This window comes from Pimephales promelas, chromosome 7 (genome assembly GCF_988280905.1).
Source record: "Pimephales promelas chromosome 7, fPimPro1.hap1.1, whole genome shotgun sequence".
NCBI classification, from domain to species: domain Eukaryota; kingdom Metazoa; phylum Chordata; class Actinopteri; order Cypriniformes; family Leuciscidae; genus Pimephales; species Pimephales promelas.
In genome coordinates this window covers 30,961,857-30,989,032 of record NC_142775.1, presented here as the reverse complement: position 1 = coordinate 30,989,032, position 27,176 = coordinate 30,961,857, and the positions used below count along the sequence as shown (strand labels likewise).

The 27,176-nt window shown below is 38.4% G+C and overlaps 1 protein-coding gene across 4 annotated transcripts in view; it reads left to right on the top strand.

Moving 5' to 3' along the window:
- Positions 1-27,176, top strand: part of st6gal2a (ST6 beta-galactosamide alpha-2,6-sialyltranferase 2a) — a 68,304-nt gene that overhangs the window by 13,252 nt on the left and 27,876 nt on the right. For 3 of the 4 annotated variants that reach the window (XM_039683264.2, XM_039683262.2, XM_039683263.2), the window contains exon 2: positions 19,131-20,130. In XM_039683264.2, the coding sequence (XP_039539198.2) occupies positions 19,200-20,130 (931 nt within the window). In that variant the 5' untranslated portion in view covers positions 19,131-19,199. Of the gene's footprint in view, positions 1-5,080; positions 5,180-19,130; positions 20,131-27,176 lie in introns of those variants that run through there. The other variant, XM_089133331.1, reaches the window with a different exon arrangement.

Sequence of the window (27,176 nt, the reverse complement as noted above, 5' to 3'; positions counted from 1 at the left end):
TGTCTCACACCAAAGGCATGTGTCTTATCCAATGCGCCATCATCAAATCTGTTTACCCAAATCAGTTTCTGAATTGTGTTGTTTCACAAAATCACTGTTTTTACTGTATTTGTGATCAAATAAATGCAGTCTTGGTTAGAATGAGACTTCTTTGGAAAACATTAAAGTGACCCATTATGTTTTTTGTGCATTTGGACCAGACTTCCTTTACACAGGGGCTAATGGAAGTGTGTGACTAGTCTCTTGTGGTAGATGTCATCACCACTGTTTGTGGTCAGCAGCATGAATGAGACCTAAATAAAACCTTCAACAGAGTCATCAGGAACTTTGGCTCAGTTATCAGACACTGCCTTGGCACGTTGCAAGCGATTAGTGAGCGTTCTACTTTCAGCAAATCTGTACTCCATCATGTAGCATGAATGCCACCCCTTACTTGGCACAGCTCAGACAAAAGGGTGCATTCAGCATCTAACTGATTGCAGTATGATGCATGAAAAGAGACAGGACATTCTTTGTTCCGTGGGCTTTGGAGTTGTACAATATATTTCCTATCTGAATAATATGTGAACAATCTGTCGGATTTGTACATTTTTATTTTCTCATATCATTTGCACCACTTTCAACACAATATAAAATGTTCTGCTGATATCCCCAGTACTTTGTTTGCTTGCTTGGTTTTGTTAATACTGTGTTGCATTTCATTTTACTTCAGCTGTTTCCACGCTGTAAAACGAGTCTGTCATTGTGGTCAGAGTTTGACTTTATCTTGAATATGAAGAAATCAAGGATACGCGCAACCATGACAGAAAACTGTCAAAATACACCACCTGCTCATTTGTTGCAAATGGCTGTCATCATGGTTGTATCACTACTCTTATGCTCAGCAAGGCTGCATTTATTTGATCGAAATACTGTAAAAGTAGCAATATTTTGAATTATTTTTTTGTGTTCTTCAGAACAAAGTAAGTCATAAAATTTTGGAATGGCATGAGGGTAAGTGAATTATTTTATTCCCTTTAAGATACACCAGGTGTCGGCTATAAAAATAATATAGATTGAAGTGTACGAGTGTGTGGACTTTGTGGTAGTGGACTGTTGCATTTGTGGGTGGCTATTTGTGTGTGATTGCCAGTAGCCATGTATGTGAGAATTGGCTTCTGTTTATCAGAACAGTTGGGAGACTGTCTGTGGTCCTCCCGGTTGAATACCAGACGTCATCTTGTGCCCAGGTACACAGTGGCTTTCTGGACCGCCACTCTCAGGGTCAAAGTTCATCCATGTTTCCTGTGGAACAGATGGAGCCTGGTATGGGTAAAGGTGTGTGAGCCTTTAGTTTTCACCTCAACAAGTTTTTCTCTCTGGGCCAGTGCTTGATGTCTTTCCGTTATTAACTGATATTAAAATTAGTGACGATACAGATAAGCTAATGATGAGTTTTTGGTTTGGTATGTTTGTGTTGCTGAATAGCCTAGGCAGCTATTACGCAGGATCCTAAACTCTGAGAAAACGATAAAGTTAAGCGCACCAGAATAAAATATAATATTCAGATATTTTTAAACCACAACCCTTTAATGTCATAATGTTTATTTTGCCGCAAAATCTTGCCGAGTGCAGTGTGAGAGGGAGTGGCCACTCAGAGTGCAGTGTGAGAGGGGGAGTGGCCACTCAGTGTGCAGTGAGAAAGGGGAGAGGCCTGATGATTTATAATGGTGATATTAGGTAACATGTATTCAGGTATCTGTGTACAGGTAGCAGGAGTTTAGATTAGATTAGGTTAGGTTAGATTAGTTTTACATAAGTGTCAACTTTGTTGTCATTGTGCAATTATACAGACAAATATAGCTGCGAGCAGTGATGACGGGCCCAAGCCGGTGGCCTTTAGGTAATTAGCCGGCTTTGGCCCTTTCATCGATGCTCGCAGTTATATATATCCATTTACTTGGTCTGAAAATTTGGTATATGAACCTCGGTACACGCATACACCTCATCGGGCCAAAACAACTTTCGTGCTCGAAGCTTTAAGCCAGCCCTACAGGAAGTCGGCTATTTTGGTCTGAATGTGGATGTTTTTTTTCTGTTATATTGGAACGTTAGTGAAGTACAAAGCCTATAATAAAGAATAGTTTTTCATCCAAATACATCGCAAATGTTGAAACAGTTTGATTCTAATGTGAGTAGTGTGAGCCCAACACAGCTTACTTTCACTTTAAATTATTTTGGTTGTTTATCGTTTATAGTTTTTAAAGCAAATTAAAAAATCCAAAATCAGCTGATATTAATTGATTCAAAATCTCTAATATTCATTTTTTTTTACAAACAATATGTGAAAAAAAACAACAACTGTATATTGTAACTTTATAAAGTCCACTGAGTACTAGAGGAAGAGGTTTATTTGCACTTTTGATCTTTTAAGCATCTTGCATCATGAGCCTCACACTAACTAATTTTAATTTAGTGTTCAAATATTAAATGCACCCTGAGACTCCTGCATTCTATTTAATTTATTTGTGGAAAAGAGAAATGTACAGTTAAATTGTAAAAACAAGCATGTACAGAAGAAACTTTTATAAAAAAAAAAAGATATTCCTATAAGAAGAGATTCCTGAGTCTCAAGAGGGAGACATTTTTCGTTTGCTCTGCTGTGACATGATCTAAAGCTGTTTGCTTTCTTTCCTCTGAGATAGTTGCTGTGCTTGTGCGTAAGAGCCCTTATGGAGGACTTGTTTTAAAACCAGGCATGTGTGTGTGTGTGACTGACAGCCTGCTAGATGGTTGGAATGAGGGACGAAACGGTCGCCTGCAGGGTGAGTGCGATACCTCGTGTTGAGCGCCAACTTGGCATATACACAGATGCTAGTTCCAAAACCTAGTGGGCTGCCTACTGCCTAGATAGGTAGCCACCTTCAAAGGCAACATAGCTGAAATAGAACCTCATAAGTGACTAATTTGGAACATTCGTCATAGAAAAATATATATACTTTTTAGGGGTGCTCCGATCAGGATTTTTGGGGCCGATCACTGATCCCCGATTACTGGAAGCTGTCTCACCCGATACTGATATGATCACCGATTAAAGGGTCTATTTGAAGCCTTCTATGTATCATGTAACATTATTTATTAAACTATATTTAACAACAATGTACATTAAGTATTACATTTAAGAGAAGACAAAATGAATGGGAGTCAATGGGATGCTAACAGCAGGTGATAGCCAGCTACAATGGCGGCCCCCAGAGGAAGGGGTCAGACACGCGGAGTCACTCGGACGTTAATGGCGTAAACATACACGCGGATACACGCGGATAGCTCAAAATGAGTTTTAATAAAAAACTCAATAAAAAATTGAGTTTTGCATCATCTGATCAGCCTTTAGAGACGACCGATCACACATCCCAAAGCAATTATCGGCCGATTAGGATCGGCAACCGATCAATTGGAGCACCCTTAATACTTTTCAGTATGGAGTGAAATTATTTATCGCATTGTCCACCTTTTTGAGACTATTATTTTTGCACCTTATTTTTAGATCCAATGTTTTAATATACTATTTTGTCTAAATATCTAGTTCAGTCATGAATTTCTGGAGGGAGCGGACTGATAGGTCCTTAACATGCAAGCAATTACGGCACAAACTGATTTGATCATGCAGCCAATGAGACAGCTTGTTCAACATTAAATAGTCTGGTTCAGGTTTTTTTTTTTTTTTTTTTCTGTAGGCTAGTCCTGCAGCACACTTTCACATTTACTCTGAGGCTATGTTTACACAGAAACGATTCTGAAGAGAAAACGCAAAAGTGGTGTTATTCTTTTTCTTTTTTCTTTTTTACTTTTTATTCTGCGTTTAGACGAGCGTTTTGAGTGGGAAATTCGCGTTCAAATGGTGACCCAAAAGTCTGTGAAATTCAATCTAGTATGCGCTCTAGCAAGCAACACCAAGTCCACGCGCCTGCGTACAACCTTCACTGTCAAGCAGACTTTTGCGTTTTTACCCTTTACACGGGAACGTGACGGTGGAGCGTTTTTAAGATTTCCACTCTGGAGGGTGGTTTCACTTTTTTGCGTTTTTAAGCCTCAAAAACCCCGTCGCCGTGTAAACGAAAGGCACGTCGCATAAAATATTTTTACGTTTTCACCCGCGAGCGTTCTCGTGTAAACAGGGCCTGAAGCCCTCTACCTGCCCAGCTCCACCTGCCAAGACTTGCTACGGTATTTATGCATGTCTATATGCAGCAGCATATCTCACATGTTCACAGCAGTGTGTCTGTGCATCTATTTTGCAGTAGCAAGTCCATACTTGCTCTGCAGCAACAGCAGCAGCAGCAGCAGTAGATGTAGCTAGTTCACCAAGACCACATTGTTGCCACTTCAATAACATGCTAAAACTGTTCAGGTAGTTGTTGTGATTGAAATAATACATGTAAAAACTTGATTTTTTTTTTTTCTTACAAGTAAATTTGTATTACAAAGATGGTAAACTGATGCCTCATTGGTTGTTGTGGATGCTGACATGCAAGAACAAACCTCGATGTATAGTGGACTTTCAATTGAGTCACAGAAGTTCTCGTATTTGTTTTTGAAGATGAACAAAATGCTTATGGGTTTGGAACATTACATTTTTATTTACCTTTTAAGTTACCTTGTTTTTGGAATAGTCTTCACCTCATGATTGGGCCTACGATGCCTTTAATCCTGCCTACATAGGCAGCTTGCTAGGTTACGGAACAGATTAAGTATGTTCAGATGTCAGATATCTAGTTATATTGCTAACCGGTCACAGTGCTGTTTATGGGGATTATAGAAGCACTTCCTGTTTAGGCTTCTGTTAAAGTTGTAGATCAGTAGCAGACAACCAAGCCAGACTTATTTGAATGTGATGATTTAGTCCTCATCTAAAATAGTGCTGAAACCAGAGCTCTCCCACTCTCAGACAGACAGAAAGAGGAGGACTGAGAGGGAGGAATGGGAGCGGATCGCTTCACAGCTGTCCATGTGCAGTTTTAAAGCCCTTTGACTCGACTTCATAGGGGTCCTGTCCTGCCCTCTTTTCCCAGGGCCTGTAAGGCTCTCTGGATGAGCAAAGGGAATTTGTTGGGAGGCATAAATGGCAACGCAACTTTAAACATCCCCCTTCAGAGCACTAACACACCTGCAAAACGCAAATCGAAGACCATTAACGGTGGTGAGTGGCGCTTTTTGTTATCAAGTTGTTGTTGTTTTTTTCCTCTTCTTTTATGGTATTAAATTACGCATAGACATAAATCATGCCTCATTCGAGGGTTCTTGAGTGACACCGGGTGCAATTATGAGTCGGCTCTCATGTTCCACAGGGCCTGGGGAAAGAGGGGAGCGTCTGCTTGGAATTGCATTGTGATTGTACTCCTCCTCGTCCTTTTATGTGCTTACTCAAATAAAAGGAAGAGATGAACTCTTACCTTGGTGTATTCGATCCCAGAATAACAGTTCTGTCATCAATTTACTCAGTCATGCATGTTGAAAGTCATTCAGATGACTTTCTTCAATAGAACACAAAAGGAAACGTTTTGAATAGTGTTCACACTGATCTTTTCTGTATAATGAAAGTGAATTGTGACCTGGTGCTGTGAACCTTAAAGAAAAACAGCAGAATAAAAGTGGTCCATATTAAGTCTTTTCAAACCATGTAATATTTCTGAACTGAGGGGGTTTATTCGGTGATAATCTTGCTTGAGAGAAGTACCGTTTTTTGTATGAATTCTTTTTCTTTTTTTGGATTACAAAAAAGGATGCTGGTTTTGAGAAACATGAGTGGGTGTAAATGCGACCATTTTCATTCGTGGCCGAACTATTTCTTTTATTAGGCATTCATTATTAAATCAATTTTTCACTGACAATCTCTACAGCCTCAATTTATTCTCCCTATTTTGCGTTTTTCAGCTGAGCTATTGAATTGCTCAAGTGTCTGGATAATTTTGACTCTGATTTGAAGGCTTCCGTGGTTCAACTGTCATAAACTGCAGACGGATCAATACGGTGTATGAATTACAGCTCTCTAATGAAAGTGTTGCTCTCTCAGAGCCATCAAGCCAAGATTTCATCAATGCACTGCATGCTCAGGTCGTTGCTTTGCTTGTAACAGTGGCTAGGGCTGTCATTATTATCAAATTTACATGAATAATCGTCAATCAAAAATTCATTTTATTTTTCTCACAAATATATTTGTGAACAGATATTGAACATTCTATAAGGTCATATTTATATTATCATAGGTCACCACTAAACTATTATTATTGTTATTATTATATAAAAATGTTGTCTTAAACCTAATTTTCACAGGACATTGCAAGGCTGTGTGGATGATATATGTAGGTATCTACAGAAATGCTGTAGTAATTTTACTCTATTTAAAACATCAAATTCTATTTCATTGTAAAATGTAGCCTTAATGAATGCAAATATGGCCATTTTTTTGCCCATGTGAAGCCTCTCATCAGTCAAAGCAACAACACAAGTAGCAATTGCAATATTTAAAAAATATTTTTTAAATATCCTCATTGGTGGTTGAGCTCAACTAGAGTCAGGGATAATGCTACTGAATTGTATAATAATGCATGTATTTTTTTTGTAAATTAAAATCTACATTTAGATGGATGGAAATCTTACTCTTAACCTTACTTTCTCAATGGGTGCTTTCATAGATAATTCATTTCTATAAATAATTCATTTCTGTATGTGAACCACTTACTGTGCACCTGCATCTGTGTACGACACATGGGATTGCTGGTTAAATGATGCAACATCTAGTTTTTGCTGCATTTATTTTATGAAGTCAGTTATATTTATGTATACAGACTGGCATCTACTGACCCTTTTTGACCCTGACTTAGCAATGTTTATGGGAGTTATGTTAAGTCATCAATATTTGAGTAAAAAAAAAAAGAAAAATTTTCAATATTTTAGATGGTACAAACAGGTTATAGGAATGAAAAAGGAAATGGATTGCAACAGTCTGTTCCCTTAAGGACTTAATGCGCTTCTTCTAACCTACCTAAAATTTGATTAAATGTTTCGTAAGTAGCAAATGTTACTTTTGAGTTTCACAAGATGGTAATCCACTTCATTTAAGCAGTTCTTTGCAATCATCCACTTTTTTTGCAAGGATGCTTTGCATTTCATTAGTATCGACCACGTACAGTTGGTGTGTGTTGTGTTATGAAAATAATGGAAAGTACACGTCAGACGTTTCCGAAGGGTATCTGAAAAAATAAATGTCAATCATGTTCTAAAAAAAGGGAGAAAAGTTTTGCTGCTTTTGGAAGATTTTTTTCAAAGTCTAGACTGTTCAGACGCATATGAACACATATTGTAGAGCATTTATTTTCTCTCCTGCAACCCAATTATTTCCCTATTATGTGTTTAGTGCTTGTGTGGGTAGAACTGCCTGCCTGTAAATAAGTATACCATCTCGTAAAGTGGTGCCGTCCAAATGAGATCCATTACATAGTAAATATGCAAGGCATCTCGTAAAGGAGCGCGGCCCAAATGAGATCCATTACATTTCATCTGGATGCTCATTTCTCAAGGTCGACATCCTTTTAAAACAATGCGTCCAGGTATTGTTGTTCTATAATCAGATTGCTCGTGGTCTCATACCTTTAGAGAGTGCTTTCTAATTACCTTATAAAAGCAAATAGGATGTTTACGCCCCTGGCAGCCCGTATCCTCCATCTCCTGTGCTGATTCCCTCTTTGAAGTGTCCTGTGATTTGTGCTGGCTAGGCTCGCACATTAGCTATTTAAATGGATGCTTCACAATCCTGTGACAAAATGGATGAATAGCAATATCGTCCTGAACGTCCTCCGGCACGCAGGCTTTAAGCATACGTTCAAAGAAATGATTCTTCATCTTACTTTAGCTCACTTGACTGGGCCTAAATTAAAGGTGCTAAGCATTTACAAAAGCCTGCCAACAACTGAGAAATGTATCTCCCCTTCAGTGTTTATATTATTTCATAAGATTACCTCAGATTATACCATTAAACATTCGGAGAGGCATCAGAATGAAATCTATGAATAATGGATGTGTGGGAACCGGGCTTTGTTGCTAAGGGAGGTGTGAATTCAACCATAAATTTTACAAGCTAGCCTTGGCTTTTCCCATTTTCGAAAGAACACTTTCACGCCACACATTAATGTATGTCATTCCCCATTTTCCTCTTCCACTTATGCTCTTAGTTTTGAACCACCAGTGACTGTTTCTATGTTCTGACAACCAGGGATGTAAATACAAATATGTAAAAGGGATGTAAAAAAAAAAAAAAAAAAAAAGTATACTGTATATCATTGAAAACCTATTATAATAGTTTATTGCATGTGTTGTGTAATATGCTCCTCCGAACGGTATATAAATCGATAAATCAATATAATTTAATGGGGGTCCTGTCAGGAATCTTTTGTGTGTGTGTGTGTTCAGATTTACAATATGTTTATATTTATATATGTAAATAATAGCTTTTAATACTTTTTAATTCTGCTTTTCGTGCATTTTATTATTATATTGGACAAAAGTGACAGTAAAGACATTTATAATGTTACAAATATTTACATTACATATAAATTCTGTTCTTTTATGCTTTCTATTCATCAACAAATCTTGGAGAAAAAGTATTGCATGTCTCCAAAAAAATATTAAGCAGACAGCTGTTCATCATTAAAAGGATGTTTCACCCAAACATGGAAATTATATCATTAATTACTCACCCTCATGTCACTCTAAACCCGCAAGACCTTCTTTCGTTCCTCTTCGGATGAATTTAGCCCACGTTTTCTGAAGAGACACGATAACTTTATATAATGAACAGGTTTAATGTAGTATTTTATTTCGTCACATATAAACATTGATCAGCGAAAATAAACAGAAGCTCAACTTGCTGTGCTAGAACAAACCTCAATGGTTTTTGTGGAAGCTCAAATGTACTGCATAACATGAGAATAAACCTCATTGGTTCTTGCTGAAGCTCAAACATGCTACGTAACATGAGAATGAACCCCATTGGTTCTTGCTGAAGCTCAAACGTGCTACATAACATGAGAATGAACCTCATTGGTTCTTGCTGAAACTCAAACGTGCTACGTAACATGAGAATGAACCCCATTGGTTCTTGCTGAAGCTCAAACGTGCTGCGTAACATGAGAATGAACCCCATTGGTTCTCGCATGTCAAGCGAACATGCTCCGTTTACCACTACTGTAAACTGATGAACGTTTATGTGAATAAAAGCCTAAGGCCGTGTGTCCACCAAAGCGTTTTTCCACGCGCCTGGTGTATGTTTTCAATTGTTTTCAATGGGAGCGCCGCGTTTCTTAAACGCCATGAGCGTACCGAGGCACTGAGTCTTTTTTTCATGCTGAACCGCCGAGCGCCCAGCGTTTTTTACTGGTCGCTGGGAGTTGAAAAATGTTCAGCTTTGGATAAAACGCAGCACTCATCACTGTCACTTTTTACCCAGCCGTCCAATCACAGTGGAGGAGGGGCGGGACTAATACCACACTGACCAACTGTCACAACATTCAACTGCTTCGGATATTCTGTATCATAGCAACGAAACGTCTCAACGGAAAAAACGCTGCGCTGCCAAAACGCTCTCAAGGGCCCAAAGCACGGCGTCTTCAGCAGAGTGTCTTTGGTGGACACACAGCCTAAAGCCATTGTGTCTCTTCAGAAAATTTGGACTAAAACGCTCAATTCATATAGATTAGTTTTACAATCTCTTCATGAACTTTTTGAAGCGACAAAGACCCCATTTACACCTGGTATTAAAATGCGATCTGTATCCAGATAAGTTATCCGGATAATAAAAAACGCATGTTAATGCAAGGTGTAAATGCGTTGTGATCGGATCGTGATCGGATCTGCCTGACCACATCTGGAGGTAGTCTGGCTCGCATTGTGTCCGGATCTTTACTAGGTGTAAACGCAATCTGGTTGTTGAAACCACATATGTATATTTTACTCCTCCCAAAAATGCTAAAAAATAAACGAGTGAGAGCGTGTTATAGGCTATATGTCATGTTATAGCCTAGTCAGATGCGACACGCATCACCGCAGATGAGCAGCTGAGCGTCTATTCAACGTGCAAACATCACAAATAAAAGTGAAAGTAAGTCACAGATGCAGTTAATACATCTTCAAGTAAAGAAACGAAATTATCTTACCAGGCCTGTTGCTTTTGGTGGCGTGCAATCCATTAAATCTGCATATAACGCAGGAGGTGAAGATCGGATTTATATCCGTTTTGCAAAAACACATTTATGTGGCCAGGTGTAAATGGAATCGGTACTTATTATCCGGATAACTTATCTGGATACAGATCGCATTTTAATACCTGGTGTAAATGGGGTCAAAATGTTAAATAGTTAGTTGTGTATAGCTGTCAATGAAGGGACAAAAAGCTCTCAGATTTAATCAAAAATCTCTTCATTTGTGTTTACTAACCGCAAGCATCTGATTTAAATATTTACAGTATGTCATTTTAATTAAATCAATTTGATGGTGTTGGTTTTGTTGCAGATTTACCATTTTTTCATCATTACTCTCATTAAATCTAAATACGTCCTACAAATATTTGATCGAAATGAATGTTTTGATCAAAATAATTGTGCTGTTACAGTGTTGTTAGATGTTCTCTGTTTCGCTCTGTCTGGTTGATATGCTCGAATGCTTGCTCAACTCCGTGAAGACTGAGGTTTTTTTTGTAACTTGCTGTTTTGTGAAATGAGCTACAGTTATGTGCTGGGGAGAAACATCTCTCACTCCATTAAACGACACAAGCAATCTGTCAAAACACCTGACATGACAACCCACACACAATTCTATGCTAATGAGCCCCTTTGACGCATTTGGCTTGGACTTGGACTGTGCACGTGTGGCACATTGGTCCACACTGACTGTAGTGCTATTTATTTTTATATATACATTTAGGGTAACACTTTACAAAAAGGGTATATTAGTTAGCGTGAACTATGAACAATAATACCTCTACAGTATTTCTTATTTAATTTCAATTTAATAGTAAAACTGTAAACTGCAAAACATAAAATAAATTCTGCTCTCAATTATCTTTTTTTTTCTTTAATACCGTGCCGAAAACAAGCTTTCATATCACACAGCAGTGCAGAGGAACCTCCGTTCAACACCTTCCTTTTTTCTCGTCGTCTTTGTCCTTTTCTCAGCCTGTCTCTGTTCTTTCTCGAGGACATGGTCCAGATGGTGGGTTTATTTCTGGTTGCTGCTGAAATCGGTGTTGGTTTATTTAAAACATTTTTCCAGCTGGATGAAGGCAGCACATTTGTACAGCTCATGTGCATTTGTGCAGCTCTAAATGGACGGCAGATCAGTGGTGCAGGTGAGATTTTCTCCCTGAGTGTATTAGACCACAAGACTTGGGTTAATGTGCGCTTGGGGATGACTGCGCTTTTGGAGATGACTATGGATTTGGAGATGCAATGAATCCTGCGTGACTAAAAATGTCTGGCAGTGGATTGGGTTACTGGAGTGCATTAGCAATGTAGATGAAAGGTTCAGGTTAATGGGTTCACTGTGTGACTGAACATGTGTTTGCTCATCAATCTGCTCCCTCGGCTCTCCTTGCACATGCAGTCAAATGACCTCCGAGTTGATTTCCAGAGGGCGCTGCCTGGTCATCCATAATGGAGAGGGGTGTAAATGCGAAACGGGGTCACACAGAGACGGACTGGATTGAGACCGGCTGTCTCAAGGTTGTCTGCTCAGAAATTCCATATCTCTTCCGTTCTCACTTTTGCTTCTCGTCTTGTATATTGATTGCCCTCCGCAAGGACAGAACAAGCCTCAAGTGCAATCGTTGTCTTCGGTGAAATTGATGAAATGCTTGTGGGTTTGTCAGCGTGGGAGAATAAAACCATCTAACAGATTTCTCTGGGACTGCCAGAAGTATAGTTTGCTCCTGCTCTCTGACCCTCAGAATTAAATGGATCGCTTTTGCTACTGTAGCTATATTTTATGCCTGCCAAATCGTTCAAATCAAATGACAATGCATAATGGTCAGGAGGGAAAAGAGTATAAGATAAATTAATTCTGAAAAAGCATTGGTAGTCAAATGTTAATTGCGCATAATAGGGAGTTGCCTGAAGCCACTTATTTTATTTTCGATTTAGTTAAGTCTAGTTTGGCTGATATTAAAACCTTCATTAAATGGAAAGGGTTTGTTGCAAGCTTTGGCGAATACCCGGTACACATTGTATGATTTTGGGCTGTCCCAGACGAAAGATTCTGAGGACATGGCTCCTAAATCGTGAGAGGGTTTCAAAGATGTCCATTGTCACATCTTGAGACCAAAGATAGCCTGCGATCATTTTCTGACAATGTCAGTTTAGCATGATCATCTCACAGTGTGTTTGCTGCTACGACCAAGAAAAATGCAACATGAAATGGTGTATTGATCAATGCGACATGGCGCTAAAGCTTAAAACTACTTACCTCAAGCTCTATTTGAAGATTTGGCATCCCAAGTTGGCCTCTTTCCCTAACCTCTAACCACAGCCCGAACCCCGCCCACAACATTTTTTGGTCGGGAAGTTCGGTCTGGACTTGATCCATTGAGGAGAAATTATGATCAGTCAAAAAATTAACGGGTCAATCAGATTGCCAGGGCGGGCTTTATACGATGATGAACAGATGATCTGCAGGGACGTAATCATCACGTTATCAAAGAGCGCTAAACTGGTTTCCCTCAAAGATGACTGCAGCTGGAGAATTGACATGTATAGATTCCGCTGTCGCGTCTGTTGTGAAATAAATCGACAGCGCATTCATTTTAATAGACAAACAGAGAACTGCAATCAAGGCATTTGTCGATCGGAAAGATATTTTTGCCATCCTTCTTACATGATTCGGGAAAAGTGTAACTCATCAGCTGGCTCTGACGGTCGCTAAGAAGACGGGACTTAATGAAAAGCCTGTGGTCGTTGTGGTTTCTCCTTTTGTTGCACTCATGGAGGAGTAAGTAAAAGAAGCAACACTCGTTATTTTTATTTTTATTTTTTATTTTTTTTAAAGTGGCTTTCGTGCTAAACTGCAGTGCAGGTCCAGAGTGTTGTAATACTGCTACACATGATATTCATTTGTCTGAAGCCACTGCAGATGTTTCCAAGGAATGAGGTGTGTGCACGCATTTGTTGTTGCTTGTGTGTTTTCGTGTGAGAGAGAGAGAGAGAGAGAGAGAGAGACTGACTTATAATGACCTGAAGGAGCTCTGGGAAGTCACCCGGTTTTGTGAGGGTAATGAATAATGTAACGGATGAGCCGTGTATCTCCCTCGCTTTTCTGCGCTCTTTCACTGCCCCTTATGTCTTCCCTCTGTTTGTACATTTTCTTTAAAACACTGTTTGGCCGAGTCATTTCAACATGCTCTTGAGATTTCTGCATTTTACTTTATGCAGATTTCTGCGTTTGCAGTGCATTTGTGTCTGTCTGTTTCAACTCGGGGGAAGGAAATGCGGTAAGCAGACTTTGTAGCAGACGGACTGTGTCTGTAACATTTTCTGTTTTTTCTTCTTTTTTCTCATCAATCATATCGACCCAAACCAAATTGATATGGCTTGTAAATAGCTTCTAATAAGAAAACGATCATGCTGCAATGTTGGCTTAAAATTCTAAGCAGTGACAGCAGTGTGCAACACGTTAAAGCGCCAACATTTCTCATTCAGCTCCCCTGAATTTCAAGGCATAGAATTGCATATTTGGATATCATTGGATATTGATTTTTCGACTTTCAGTGTTTTAGTTTCAGTCCCTTTTCATTAATTTCCCCCTGGACTTTAGCAGCTTATGTCTTTTCGCTGTAGCGTTTATCTCTGAGTCCTACTATCACATTAGTCACATTTCACCTATTTCGCTGGTCACTGATGTGAAAATCCTGCCACAACCAACTTCTCCTTTCCAGGTTGATAATGTGAATTTTGCTGTGCTGATCAACAGAAAATTGCTGGTTTTGAATGTTACCTTTTTGTGAGCAGCGCTTCATACGTCGTTACTCTATTGACAATGGAAAACACATTTTCCCCCCACAAAACTTCGCTAACGTGACCACAATTTGAATGCTTCTTAATGCGAAATTGAAAGTTGTCAAATTTTCTTAAAGCTCCAGTAGGTAACTTTTGAGAAAATGTTGACTTAGCCTGAAAATTTGAACAAGCACAACTTACAGGTCCCACCCCCTTGCTCGCTGCTGCACTAAGGCCTCCCTCCACAGCTCCTTCCCAGGGGGGGTCAATCCATCGACCGGAAGTTGAAGCCTCGTGGGAGCTGCCATCCTGTAGCAGAACTTCACTTGCGTTAGCGTTTCCATTGACTCCGATTGATTTTGGCGTCACTTTGACAGCGAAAAACTTTACATCTGAGGCGTTTGAAGACCCCATTTGTCCTTTATTTATTTCTAAAGAAACACGACAATGTATAAAATGTTCCATTACCTTGCAGCTTATGTTATGGCCCCGTAGAAGCAGTTTTTTTTGTAAAAGTAGGCTAATGATTGCGTCATAACCAAGCGACTCTCTGTCGCACAGTAGAGAGATTACCGTATTAACAGGAGGAGAAGCTCGCGGGCAATCGGGGAAACGTGGAGGCAAAATGACAAAATAATTAATCAGAATACCTAGCAAAAGTTTCTCCGGCTCCTTGCTCATGGACAGCTCCCATTCACACTCTCCGCCTCTGCAAGTTTCAGAAGGGAATGATTCAGATTTCATACCACAGCCACTAGAAGAAAGCTCTGTTTGAGTCTGCGCGTCAGGAACGGAAGTGCTAAAAAAATGGGCTTCACTTGTCTCAATGGAGTTCCACTGAGATGGCTCTGTCCACTTCTGTCTATGCTCCTTCCCCACAGCGGAGCCTGCCGTGAACGTGCAGGCTAGTAAGCATGTGTAACCCCTCACACCCGGGTCCAACTCGACCCGCTCCGAGCGGGCCTCGAACCCGGGTCTCCGGCATGAGAGTCAGGTGCGCTAACAAGGAGGCTAAAGACTGCAGCCTCTAGCGGCTGTCGCTAGAGCGCCTATTGAGATCGGGGAGTGAGGTTTACTCGCACAGCAACTACTAGCTGGCCTCCGTTACACTTGGACACCAATGATGGCGGATAAACAGTTATGGCACATTCACTAGTAGGGACGAAACATCAACAATATGCTTTACATTGACTAAGGCCTGCCCATACTTTGACTGCAAACTTGTTCCTCAAATCATTACGTATTTTGCAATGTAAGTTTATAACGTTGCACAATTTATAGAAGTTATAAATAGCCAAGATAATATATTGATAAAGTAACTTATACTGTAATTCAAATAATTATTCAAGCGATATGTAGGCCTAATGCTTGATAAGGTTTCTTAACAGGGTTCAGTTGTTATGGGAAAAAGGAGGCGGGAACCGGCGAACGTTCAACAAGTTTAATAATAAATAAACAAATACAAAATTAAAGTAAAAGCCAGCAGCCCCTCACGGACAACACACAAAATGGAACATAAAATCACAACGTAAAATCAGGCCTGTTCCTCTCTCCACTGTCGTCGCTCCTCCTTAATGATCCGCTCCTCCGTGAGAGATGCGAGGCCAGTGCGTCTCACAGGTGTCGTTCATTATCACTCACGCCACTGGCCTCACGCCGCTCTTATGTCCCTGTCCCTCGGCCTGCTCACTGTAATATTATTTCAGCAACATGACAAGCCAGTGAATTAGCAAGTTTCAATTGTTGCTTTGTACAGCGCGTGACATTTCATCTACATGTAACGCGGCTAGAGTTTTGACACAAGTTTTGAGTCAATGGGCTCTGTCTAATTCTTTTTTTTTTCTCTTGCTTGTTTATCATCATCATTTTTTTTTTCCTTTTACCCTTCTTTGGTTTATGAGCAGGTGCCACTTGAGGCACTCCTCCTGGCTATGATTGTTTTTTGCTGAACGGGCAAATGGCAATAGGACCACTGAGAGGAGCCAGAGGAGCTTGATTTTTTTATTATTATTATTATTTTTTTCCCACAGATTATCCGTCTTAAAGTCTACTGTCAGGACATTAGGCAAAAATTAACAAAAATGTAAAAAAAAAAAAAATGTTTACAAAAGTTACCTACTGCAGCTTTAACATTGCTTTTCTCAGGTGTTCAAATACTTATTTGCAGCTGTATCATACAAATAAATAGTTCATTAGTATAGTTCAATCATACATTGTGTGTTCTGGATTTTTTATTTTTTTTTAGATTATGTCTCTCACAGTGGACCTGCACCTATGATGACAATTTCAGACACCTCCATGATTTTTAAGTGGGAGAACTTGCAAAATAGCAGGGTGTTCAAATACTTATTTTCCTCAATGCTTTGTGGGTGAGCAACATCAAATTCACAGTGACCAAAAGTTTGAGCCTTTTTGAAAATCATTTATTTGACGGACACGGCATGGTCCTTTAATCTCAGCTCAACAACTCACAAATAAACCTGTGAATTCTGCATAATTACAGGAGCTTTGCTCACCACGGGACATTTAAAGACTTTCAGTGATTGTCTTGAAATGTTTTGTTGAATATGATGTTCCACAAGCACTAGCTGCATTCCCATTACCCTTCAATTTGCACAAATTGAAATTGCGAAATGAAAACATGTCAATTTCGCAAAAACTCCCGTATATCGCAAAAAAAAAAGTTTTTACACTCGCATGAGGAGGTTTTTCAGGCAATTCGAAAAAATGATTTTTCGAATGGAAACTGATTTACTGATGGCTATAGCGATGCTGCTTTAAATGAGATTGAGATTTGAATTACAATCCAAACCTCTCTGCTGACTGTTAGTCTATCAATTATTGGACAATCTTTATTTATCTCTTTAAAAGCACCACTGCTAAAGGTTTTAAAGTCATTAATTAACTGGTCTGTTGTTGGATGACTAGTCCAAATGGAATTGTTTAAAGTTGGCCACTGAGGATTTACTCTACCACCACTTCTCACCACAAGCTGAGGTTGGGAAATCCACTTTGCTTCCTCTTTCACCTCAAACATTTCTGGCAAGAGTTGACATTATCATAACAGAACCAAAAGCATGTGTCCTCTGTGTGTGTGTGTGTTCGTTCCAAGGAAGTGCACAGACATATTTGGTTAGAGGATTATCGCATTCATGTAGGGGAATTCATTTGTGTCCTACATTGAGGACATGCTGATTTCCTTGCAATTCAAAATATTAAACAAACATACTAAAAAATTGTTATTTATTTTTTTACTGAAAATGTGAAAATTCTTAAAGCATTCTGTGATGGGGGCTAGCAAATGTCAATTATTAAAATATGGGAGATCCAAAACAAACTGGATTTATTCATTATAAATATCTAAATCTGGTAATTTGTGTATTTCAAACATGAACTTTTATATGCAATTAAATGCATAAATCTTAATATAGGCATAAATATCCAATCCACAAAGTGTTACACTAGTAAGAGGGGTTTTTTTTTTCAGTTGTTTTGCACAAAATAGACAATGGAAACACTGATATGACAGCAGGTGTTCTCGTGTCTAAATTGAGATCTGCAGTTAGAGAATAGTGAAACAATACAGTTAACTAACAGTGTGTCATGAGTGGTCTCAGGGGAACCTATTCTCAAAGGAAAGAGAAAGCTGACAAGTGTTTTTTCCTGTTTTGACAGCATTGGTAGCTCTCTAGGTACTATGTCGGTGTGTCTGTTTTACACAGCATACTTTTGAATTATTATTCAGATTTATGTCATTTAATTGAAAGTATTGTCTCCCAATAACAGTCACTGTTGTGCAATACTTAACAGACATAATTACGGTTTGAAGTTATGATAGTAATTTGTTTACTTGATGCATGATACTAAACTGGCTCTAGTAGTGATAAAGTATACTGTAGCAAGGAATGATTTTAGATGAGAATGGAATCTGTCATTTGCTTCTAGAGCCAACCTCCTATGTTTTTCTCTCACACAAAATGGTTTACTTCACCTGTTAATATAGCTCTCAGTGCAAGGCACTGTAATCAAAACTCAATTTATATTAATAATTAATACTAATATTATTAATTAAACTAATAATAATAATTAAAGCTGCAAGCAGCGATGAAAGGGCCTTCGCACCTTTTCCAAAATATAGTTGGTAAATATAGGATGAGTATGTCAAAGTGTGTTAAAAAATTGCATTTATAATGGTGATAATAGCATGCTTTATCACTCAGCTAAGTGTTGCTGCTAGCATGTTTAGCACACAATGGCATATTTTAGTATGTGGCTAGTACTGCATTACAGTGTTAACCATGTCATTTCCTGTTGCCAGTAGGTGGCACTTATGATTATAACTGAATATTGCCATGTATATGTGTTCAGTGCAGGTAATAATAATTGTTATGACAAGTTATGGGTTATAGCAAGTTATGACAAAAATGTTTCCTAATTACTGTAAAAGTCACCAGAGCATGTGTGACATTATTGAACTCATAGTCTGAATTATGGAAAAAAAAATGTACAGTGCAGACATTCAACCTGAACTCATGGCTACACTGACAGTCACTGAACATTTTTCTTTTCAACAGGTTTATGTTAACTGAATTGAGAATCTCATCTGAAAATCAGACATGTTCCAACTTCACTAGAGTGTTGTCACTTTTTATCGTCTTTTTGTAATTATGCTTCTCGACACTACTGAAGTCAACTGAAGTGTGTTGTGACCTAGTACCTCCAGTAGGTGGCAACACGCGACGGTTAATGTAATCGCACAGCATCAGTTTTTAAGATTGACAACCGCATTTACTTACAGGAGGGAGTCTTTAAATGTCCTGTTATCACAGCAACTTACACTAGCATCTTGAATACGGTCTCTATGAATGTGCAGCGAAACCACACATGAAAATCTGCAATGCACATGGACCTGGTAGACGCTTTTGTGCTATGCTCAGCTGCTTTCTCACTCTATGTGATGTGATTGACAACTAGTTGTACATCCCGGTTCTGTTCACTTTGCACTTTGTCAGAGAATGAGGTTAAGTCCTGAAAATGTACAGGTTGATTTTGGTTATAGAATGCTATAATATATATATATATATTTAATAAGAATGTCCTGTCCTGTTGTAGGCCTCCTGCTGACCCTTCTCCAGTTGGGTCTGGAGTGCAGCGGCGTGCGGCCGTGAGGAACACGAGAAGATGAAGTCCAGTCTGAAACAGTGGCGGCGGCTCACCCTCGGCCTCATGCTGGTCTGGGTGCTGGTGTTCCTGGGACTCCTCTCCTACTTCATGGAATCACGAGTTGACGACCCGCACTCCGCTGCCGCTCTCTCCTACACAGACACTCGCCGCCTGACCTCACTGCAGGGGAACCCCCGAAGCATTATGACCACCCATTTAGGCCTGGCCACCTCCTCCACCCCTTCCGCCTCCAGCAACACCCAACAGGAGCAAAGCCAAGAGGAAAACCCCAGTGCCGACCCCCAACCTAGTCCGCTCAGCCAGGAAGCCTACCCTTATCCTGACCTTCAGAGCCTGGCGGCCTGGTCCGCATTCGGCACCCAAGATGTGGGCTCGAGGTCGGCCGCCACGAGTCGCAACCGCGAGCGACAAGAGTACAACCAGGATTCAACTCAACAGGATGAAGATGAGGAGGAGGTGTTGGGAGGGGAAGAGGAAGAAGAAGAAGAAGAAGAAGAGCGAGACGAGGGCAGGAGGAGGGCGACTAAACAGGCCACAAGGCGTTCCGAGGACTCTGACCAGGACGAATACTATGTTCCCAGATCAAAATCTGTAGTACACGGTCTGTGGAAAGGGAGTTTGTCCGTAGGCATGCTCAGTCCACGCCTGCAGAGGGCTGTGAAAGACTACCTGAATAATAATAAACACGGAGTGGCCTACAGGGGGCACCGGAAGGCACAACAGAATGGCCAACAGGTGTTGTGCGAGCTGAAAAAGAGGCAGAAGGTTCGAACTTTGGATGGGGCCGAGAAGCCTTTCGCCAATTTAGGCTGGCAGAAAATTGTACCTGCATTACCCTTAAGCCAGCTTTATGGGTCAGGATTCCAGACCTGTGCTGTGGTCACCTCTGCCGGAGCCATGCTCCACTCGGGACTCGGCAAGGAGATTGGTGAGTGATGAGATTTTTAACTTGGGCAAACCCCTCTAGAACGTCCTTAATCATTATTACCATAGACATTACCTGCAAATAATATTTAGAATATATGCCAGTTGCTTATTGGTATGGATTTACAGTATTTATTTATTGCTGTTCCATGTTGGTTACTGGGAATTATTCGTTTTTATTTTTTTTTATTTTTTTTTTTTTTTATTGTTTGTTTGGTTTTTTTTTTTTACAATTGATTGGATATTGTGTATGCACGTTTTTTTAATCCTTAAAAAAACGGATTTAATAAGTCTGCCAAATCTTATATTTAATGTGTTTTTCCATACTGTGCATTATTTTATTATGTTGCCTAAATGAATACAGGATACTGTAGAAAATTAAATAGATAAATTAATTATCTTTCATAAAAATATAATGGGAATAATGGTCAGCTTATCAGTAAAATACCGATATTTTATAGTGGTTCATCTGTCAGAAATATTACTTTTCAAAAGGTGAAATTGTCAATAGCCTAATTTTTCCTTTTGACTTTTTTTCTTCACATTTTCAACCTTGTATTTGTTTTTATTGATTTTTAATTTTTTTTTTTTACATATATCGATACATCTATTGATACCTATGCTGACATCTTAGAGAATACGGTATATAAAGCTGATATAATCTCGTACTAATTGAAATATAGTAAAAAAAAAAAATGCAAAACAATTGCTGAAAATGTATATATATATATATATATATATATATATATATATATATATATATATATATTACATTAAAATGAATTAAAAATAAATCTGTAAAATAAACAGACTTATACTTTAATATGAATACAGTATCAGCTACAGTTTTTTTTTTTTTCACAAAGAAATTAGTTTGCTTTCTTTTTATTCGTATTTATTACCAACTATTACACACAGAGTGCACCTGTTTTTATACAGTCCACTAATGGAAGCTGGATTCGACTAACTCTGCAAGATTTGTTAAAATAAATGTTTATTAGATATTCAAAGACTTGCTTAAATAATATAAATGTGTATTTGTTGAATGCTGATGGTAGATGGGTATTATAGTTATTGCCTTTCTATTACTACTGTAATAATATAAAAGCAAATCCAATTGTGTAATTTTTTTTTTCTCCACATATTCGTATATTTACAGTACATCTAAATAACGTGTTAGCTCAGCGCTGTCAAAATAAAAGTCCAGCACCCAAAACATTGCCCAAAAAGAAAAACGTATCACCTAATGCTGATCATTTTTAAAAAAGGACAATTACAGTTGGTATTTCTGTCGACCACTACTTTTCTGTTATAAGTTATCTTTTCCATCATATTTGCTTCAAAGCTAGAATTTTTTTTTTTTTTTTGCTCATTCAGCCTTCACAGAAGAGTCTCCTGAAGGGTGTATTATTAGTAGTTTTGAAGAAGGCTGTGAAGAAGGTTTGGGATTTGGAACAGATTTGTTTTGGTTGTGTTTAGGCACCGTTCTCTTTACACTCTCACTGGTTTCTGTGGTGATGCCAGTTTCTCTGAAAGGGTCAGTGGGAGACTGATGCCCTTTACGGTTACATAATCACAAGTATCACAGGGCACACAAAGAGCCCAGATTCATCCAGCTTTGGCACCTATGGTGGCAGAGCGGTAGTGGGCGCAGAGGAAAGCGTTTCCATGGTGATGTATTGTTTCTCAGGATAATGGTGACTGAACGTAAGACAATGGTGAGACAAATCGTTTCAAAATCATTAAAAATGGATGCTTTCTGACCATCTCTTCTAGCATCACGATTCTAATAAAATTTGTACTTTTACTCAAGAGCTTCCTCTCTCTTGCTTTATAGCTGCACTAAATATCATTAGATTTCCCTGTGGAGCAATGTCCTATCTTTCCATATTTATATATTATTGTTGTTGCTTTTTTTATTATTGCTATGATTATGATAGTAATAATATGCTAGACTAGTAGATTTTGTGTATATGATTAGTTTATTGCTGTTATCAAGGGGCCAGGTGGTCCCTTGTTTATTTCCCGCTCGTTTATATCGGGAACTGTAGCTCCTGTTTATATTGTGCCGGATTTTTCTTCTTCTGGCTGGAGTTTAAGACAGTCTATTGAACTATTGAAAGATTTTGATGTTACAGAAGTAGCTTATAATTTCTTTCGTATTGTGATTTACATTCAAGTGTACTGGATTAACAAAAACTGTATAATAGGGTCTTGGTTTAATAGATAGGCGGGTCTGAATTCAAGCTTTCAATCAAATTGTAAGTAGATGGGATTTAAGCAGACAAAATTATTGGAGAAGTCTGGCCTTTATCACTAGAGACTGTTGTTTCAATTGATTATTTAGCTATGACATTTTGATTTAAAAAAAAAAAAGATGTGGTCAAAGAATTAAAAATGTAGATGTACCAATTGCGATTTTCTTGGTTGATTCCAAATCCAAAGTCAGATTATTTTTCTAAGTGTGATACCGATGTGCTGCCGATACCAATTTTTTTTTTCCGATTCAGATTTTCCGTCAAATAACTATAATTGACAGCATACGAACAAAAATGATATTTTTATTCAATGCAAATTTTTATTTTGTGCTTGTGCGCCGTGTAAGACGGTGTTAGACGCCATGAGACGGTCACCCATCCGATCATGTGGAAAATCCATACAAATGCATACAGACAACAATTTCAAACATTTTCAAAACAATCCCCATTCATGGATCCATAAAAACGACTAAAAAATATTTTCATGCAAAAGGCCTTTAGTTGCCGATGCTGCTTTGTAAAGAAACACTATATGGCTATAGACTGAACACTTTCATAACTGTAAACCCGCTTGTGATTTCAGGCCCCCAAACACTGTTGTCATGTAACGTAATGGCCAAAATTTATATTTGATATTGTAAAACGTTGTCGCGTAAACACCCCCTAAGTTATAGTTTTGAAATGTGGTTTACTGATTGTGGTGAATTTTTGGTTTATTAAATTTAGATGCCATTTTAGTTTAGTTTACAACAATTAGTGAATATGACAATTTAATATAAAATTAATATTCATATTTTACATCAAATGTTATGCAATCCTTGCCAAGCTCTTTGTTTTTTTTACATCCACTAGCACTCAATCTAATGTGTGAAGAGACCAAACAAATTACTACAGAGTTTATGCCACTGATGTACTTCATGTAATTGCTGAATGAAGCTGCTGTACGGATTGAATATCAATTGGCCTCGCATTGATTTTCCTTACATTTTCATCTAGGCTCAGGGCAGTTTTGATCAGGTTATACTTCTCCACAGCCTCTTTAGCCTGTCTATTAAATTCAGCTTGTCTTTTCTAATCATTTCCCATCAGCTGTGCCAACCTAGTGTGCCCTCCAAATATACTCAAGGACGAGCCAGAGAGCCAGCAAATCCTCAGCGCGGCCAAGAGCAGATCTGCCAGAGCCCCCGATAAGTCTGTCTCCCGCTCCTGTAATCTACATCTTATTTTCCTGAACATTCATCCATGCGTTCGAACTAATTATAATATATGCCATTGGTGTTTAACAATTTCCTCATAATGTTTTGCTTGAGAAATGCTGGTCTGTTAAAACTAGTTTGCTGATAACTGGAAACAACCAAGAGATAAATGACAGAGATATTTCCGCTTTGGTCAACATTACCATACAAGATGCTGCTCAATCTCTCGGCTGTTTTCCTTATCAGCTCTACCATCCTATTATCAGACGAAACGCCTACAAGGCTACACACACAGTCCGTTTGCTAAATGTCTTGATGCCTTTTTTTCACCAATATGGAAAGTACATTTTCTTGCAAAATCTAATCAGATTAGCTTTATTCACGCAATTTCCACATTTTACACGTAAGCAACTCATTATCCAGTGTGTTTTGTGTCACAGAGCGACTCTGTTTTCTGAATTTGATCCGCTTATAATGTGCATTTGGGAATACCACATGTGCCACCCCGTCATCCCAAACTTGCATGAGAAGCAGGAAATGATTTATTAGCCAATTGTAATCAACCAAATAGGACATTCAAGGGCTCCCTGCAGTTTTCCATTGGAAGTCGGCATGAAATGGACGTTGCGGTTAGTCTTTTCTTTCTTATTGTGACATATATCCAAGTAAAAGGCATCTTGAAGACAAGAAATGTGGGGCAAGATCTGATTTTGTCCATCAGGAATTAGAGTTGTTACGATTCCGATACTAGTATCGGAAATGACACCGATACCAATAAAAATGCTGGCACCGGTATCGGCGAGTACTTCTTCCCGCGTACCAATCCGATACCTTTTTCTTAAACAATAACTAGGAAGTCGTGCTGTTGCCGCAAGGAACCACTGTTTAGAGCAGCGAAGAAGAAAACGCACGCGCGCCCTGGCAGTATGTCCACAGTTTGCCAGTTTTTCAGACTGGACCAACCAGCCAGTAAAACGGCGACATGTCTCATATGTCAAACTGCAATTTCGAGGGGTGGAACAAGTATTAGCAACTTCAACACGAGTAATTTATGCATTTGAAGACACGTCATCCCACAAAACACGATTACACAAGGGCAGGGGCAGAGAAAGTTGAGCCTCGCCAAAATCAAAAATCACATGTATTGAGTTTATTATTCTGGAAGGCCAGGCGCTGGCAAAACTGAAATGCCGTTCATTTAACAAAATTATTTATGGACCACCTTATTTTATAAAGAGATTTTTTTTATATATATTATTCATAAATTATTATTATTATTTGATTCCTAGATTTATTTGTTTATTTTTTTTTATACAGTTATATTTATACAGTTATATTGCAAATCTAAAATACCTTTTTCCCTGTTTACAGTATTAGATGTGTGGTTGCATTTTAACTTCTTTTTTTTTTACTTAAGTAAGATAATTAATATATTGCTGTGGAATGCCAGATAGTAAAAATACTGTGGTTCACTCTATGTATTGGTTCATGTTCAATTAAGGGATAAGTCTGAAGCACACCATAATATAATTCTATCAATTTATACAGTGCTAGTATGAATTGCAGCTGTATATATACTGTACACACCCAGGTATCGGATCAGTACTCGGTATCGGCCGAAATACCCTGAGTCCAGGTATCGGGAAGGGGAAAAAAAGGGTATCGGAACATCTCTCTCAGGAATTGATTGGGTTCTTGTGGTTCATGTGAGTGACAGGTTGATCCCTCAGTCCCTCCAGTAAACGCGTCATCAGAGAAGAGAAGAGATGTCAATGCAAGAGGGAGGAGAAGTTAGTTTGATTAAAGATTACACATGTATTTAAAAAATAAAAAAGTTCATTGATAAATACTCTACAATAAATACTGCAATATATTGCATAAATAATAAGTCAATTTTGATGACATTTGAAAACGAATTAAGACCATACATATAGAATTAGTTGTGTAATTTTACAGTTGCACTGTAAATTATAATTGTCTTATTACAATATAATATCAAAATAGTAATATTTCTCATTTTTTATAATAAGAATGAAAGTAACATTTGTTTTACTTGTTTTTGAATATAACCATTTTTACATTATCTAAAAAAACTAATTTTAGATAAGCAGAAATTGTGATCACACAATCTATTTCTTCCAGTATTTTCTCTACAACTGTTTTCAGAGGCTGTCACACCATTTCTTGGGGGGTAGATTGTGGAATCTATAATTTCATGCATTAGCCATTTAAAACAAAATGCAGTAGCCATGATTGCAACCTTGTTCTGACTTCAGTGAGAAGAAGACAAACCAAGAAGACAAAATTATAATAATGCCTCAATATACATGTAATCTTTTTTAGTATCCTGGTATATTGCGTTTCCTTTAAGTATGGAGTATTTGAATAGGATATCAAACTGACATTTAGTGTTCAAAAGCATGTTCTTCTTCTGCCACCTAGTGGTAGTTCAGTGTCTTTCCACAGCGCGCGCACACACACATATTATGTGACACAGATGTTGAATTTGCAGGGGACTTTCTGTTCTTTTAACATTGGATCTTCTTTTCACATCTACTCTCAGTTTTTCACATTCATACTGGGCTCTTTTTCCTCCTGATGTGACCCATTCTCTCAGGAGATTGATGTCCTTTGTCAAAGTAATGGGGGCATGCTCAATGTCAAGCTCAAAATTTACTGCTTTGAAAATATTGCTAGTTGATGAAGGCCAATAAACTGCATGTCAGCTGAACTGAGAGATGGATGAGGAGGTGAGGGGCTTCCTTCACGAGATCAGTCATTGTCACGTCACATCCGGTGGAAAAGACCATTCATCATTCACTATTTCCTCTCTGTGTGCATTGGATTTATGTGTTTTGAACGTTATATTGCAGGAAACTGTTCATCCACTAGAGAGCAGTGTTGTTTTAGACTACATCATTGGCAATGGTTTTTGTATTCAGAAAATGATCCACAACAATGTTGTGTAATGGTTAAAGGACATTACAATTACTTTTATCATTGCTTTAAATATGGATTTCGAATATATCAATGTGTGAATTTGACAACATCCTGAAAAAATGTAATAATATAAAATATTATAATAAAAATGAAATAAATAATTTAGCTATTATATTTAATGTATTATGCAATCACTTTGTGTGATTTTTCTTCATTTTAATTTTTCAATTCTTGTGGGGTTATAGAGCCCATATACAGTATAGTCAAGTGAATCAAAACCATATGCATGTGTGTGTGTATGCATAGATATAATGTCTGATGCTTCCTAATCATGTTGTGTTTTTACTCTAGGAGGTCATGTTGAGTGACAACACAGCATAAATAGGAAGCATTATGGCATTGAAGCAGCAGCAGTGTTTTTTAGTTAAATATGCACAATTTATTGAATATAATTGCTACAGGCAGATACCTTAAAAACAGTCACCAGATGAGATAATTAATAAATATGTATACCGGAGTGTAATTAAAAATATAAGAGGGTGGAAATGCATGGCATTGGTATAAACAAGGGGTCAGGAATGGTTGGGGGGTTAAAACCGGCACCATTTTGGGAACAAGGGTTGCCTTCATCCTTTGTGTCCTAGCCTGTACAGCAA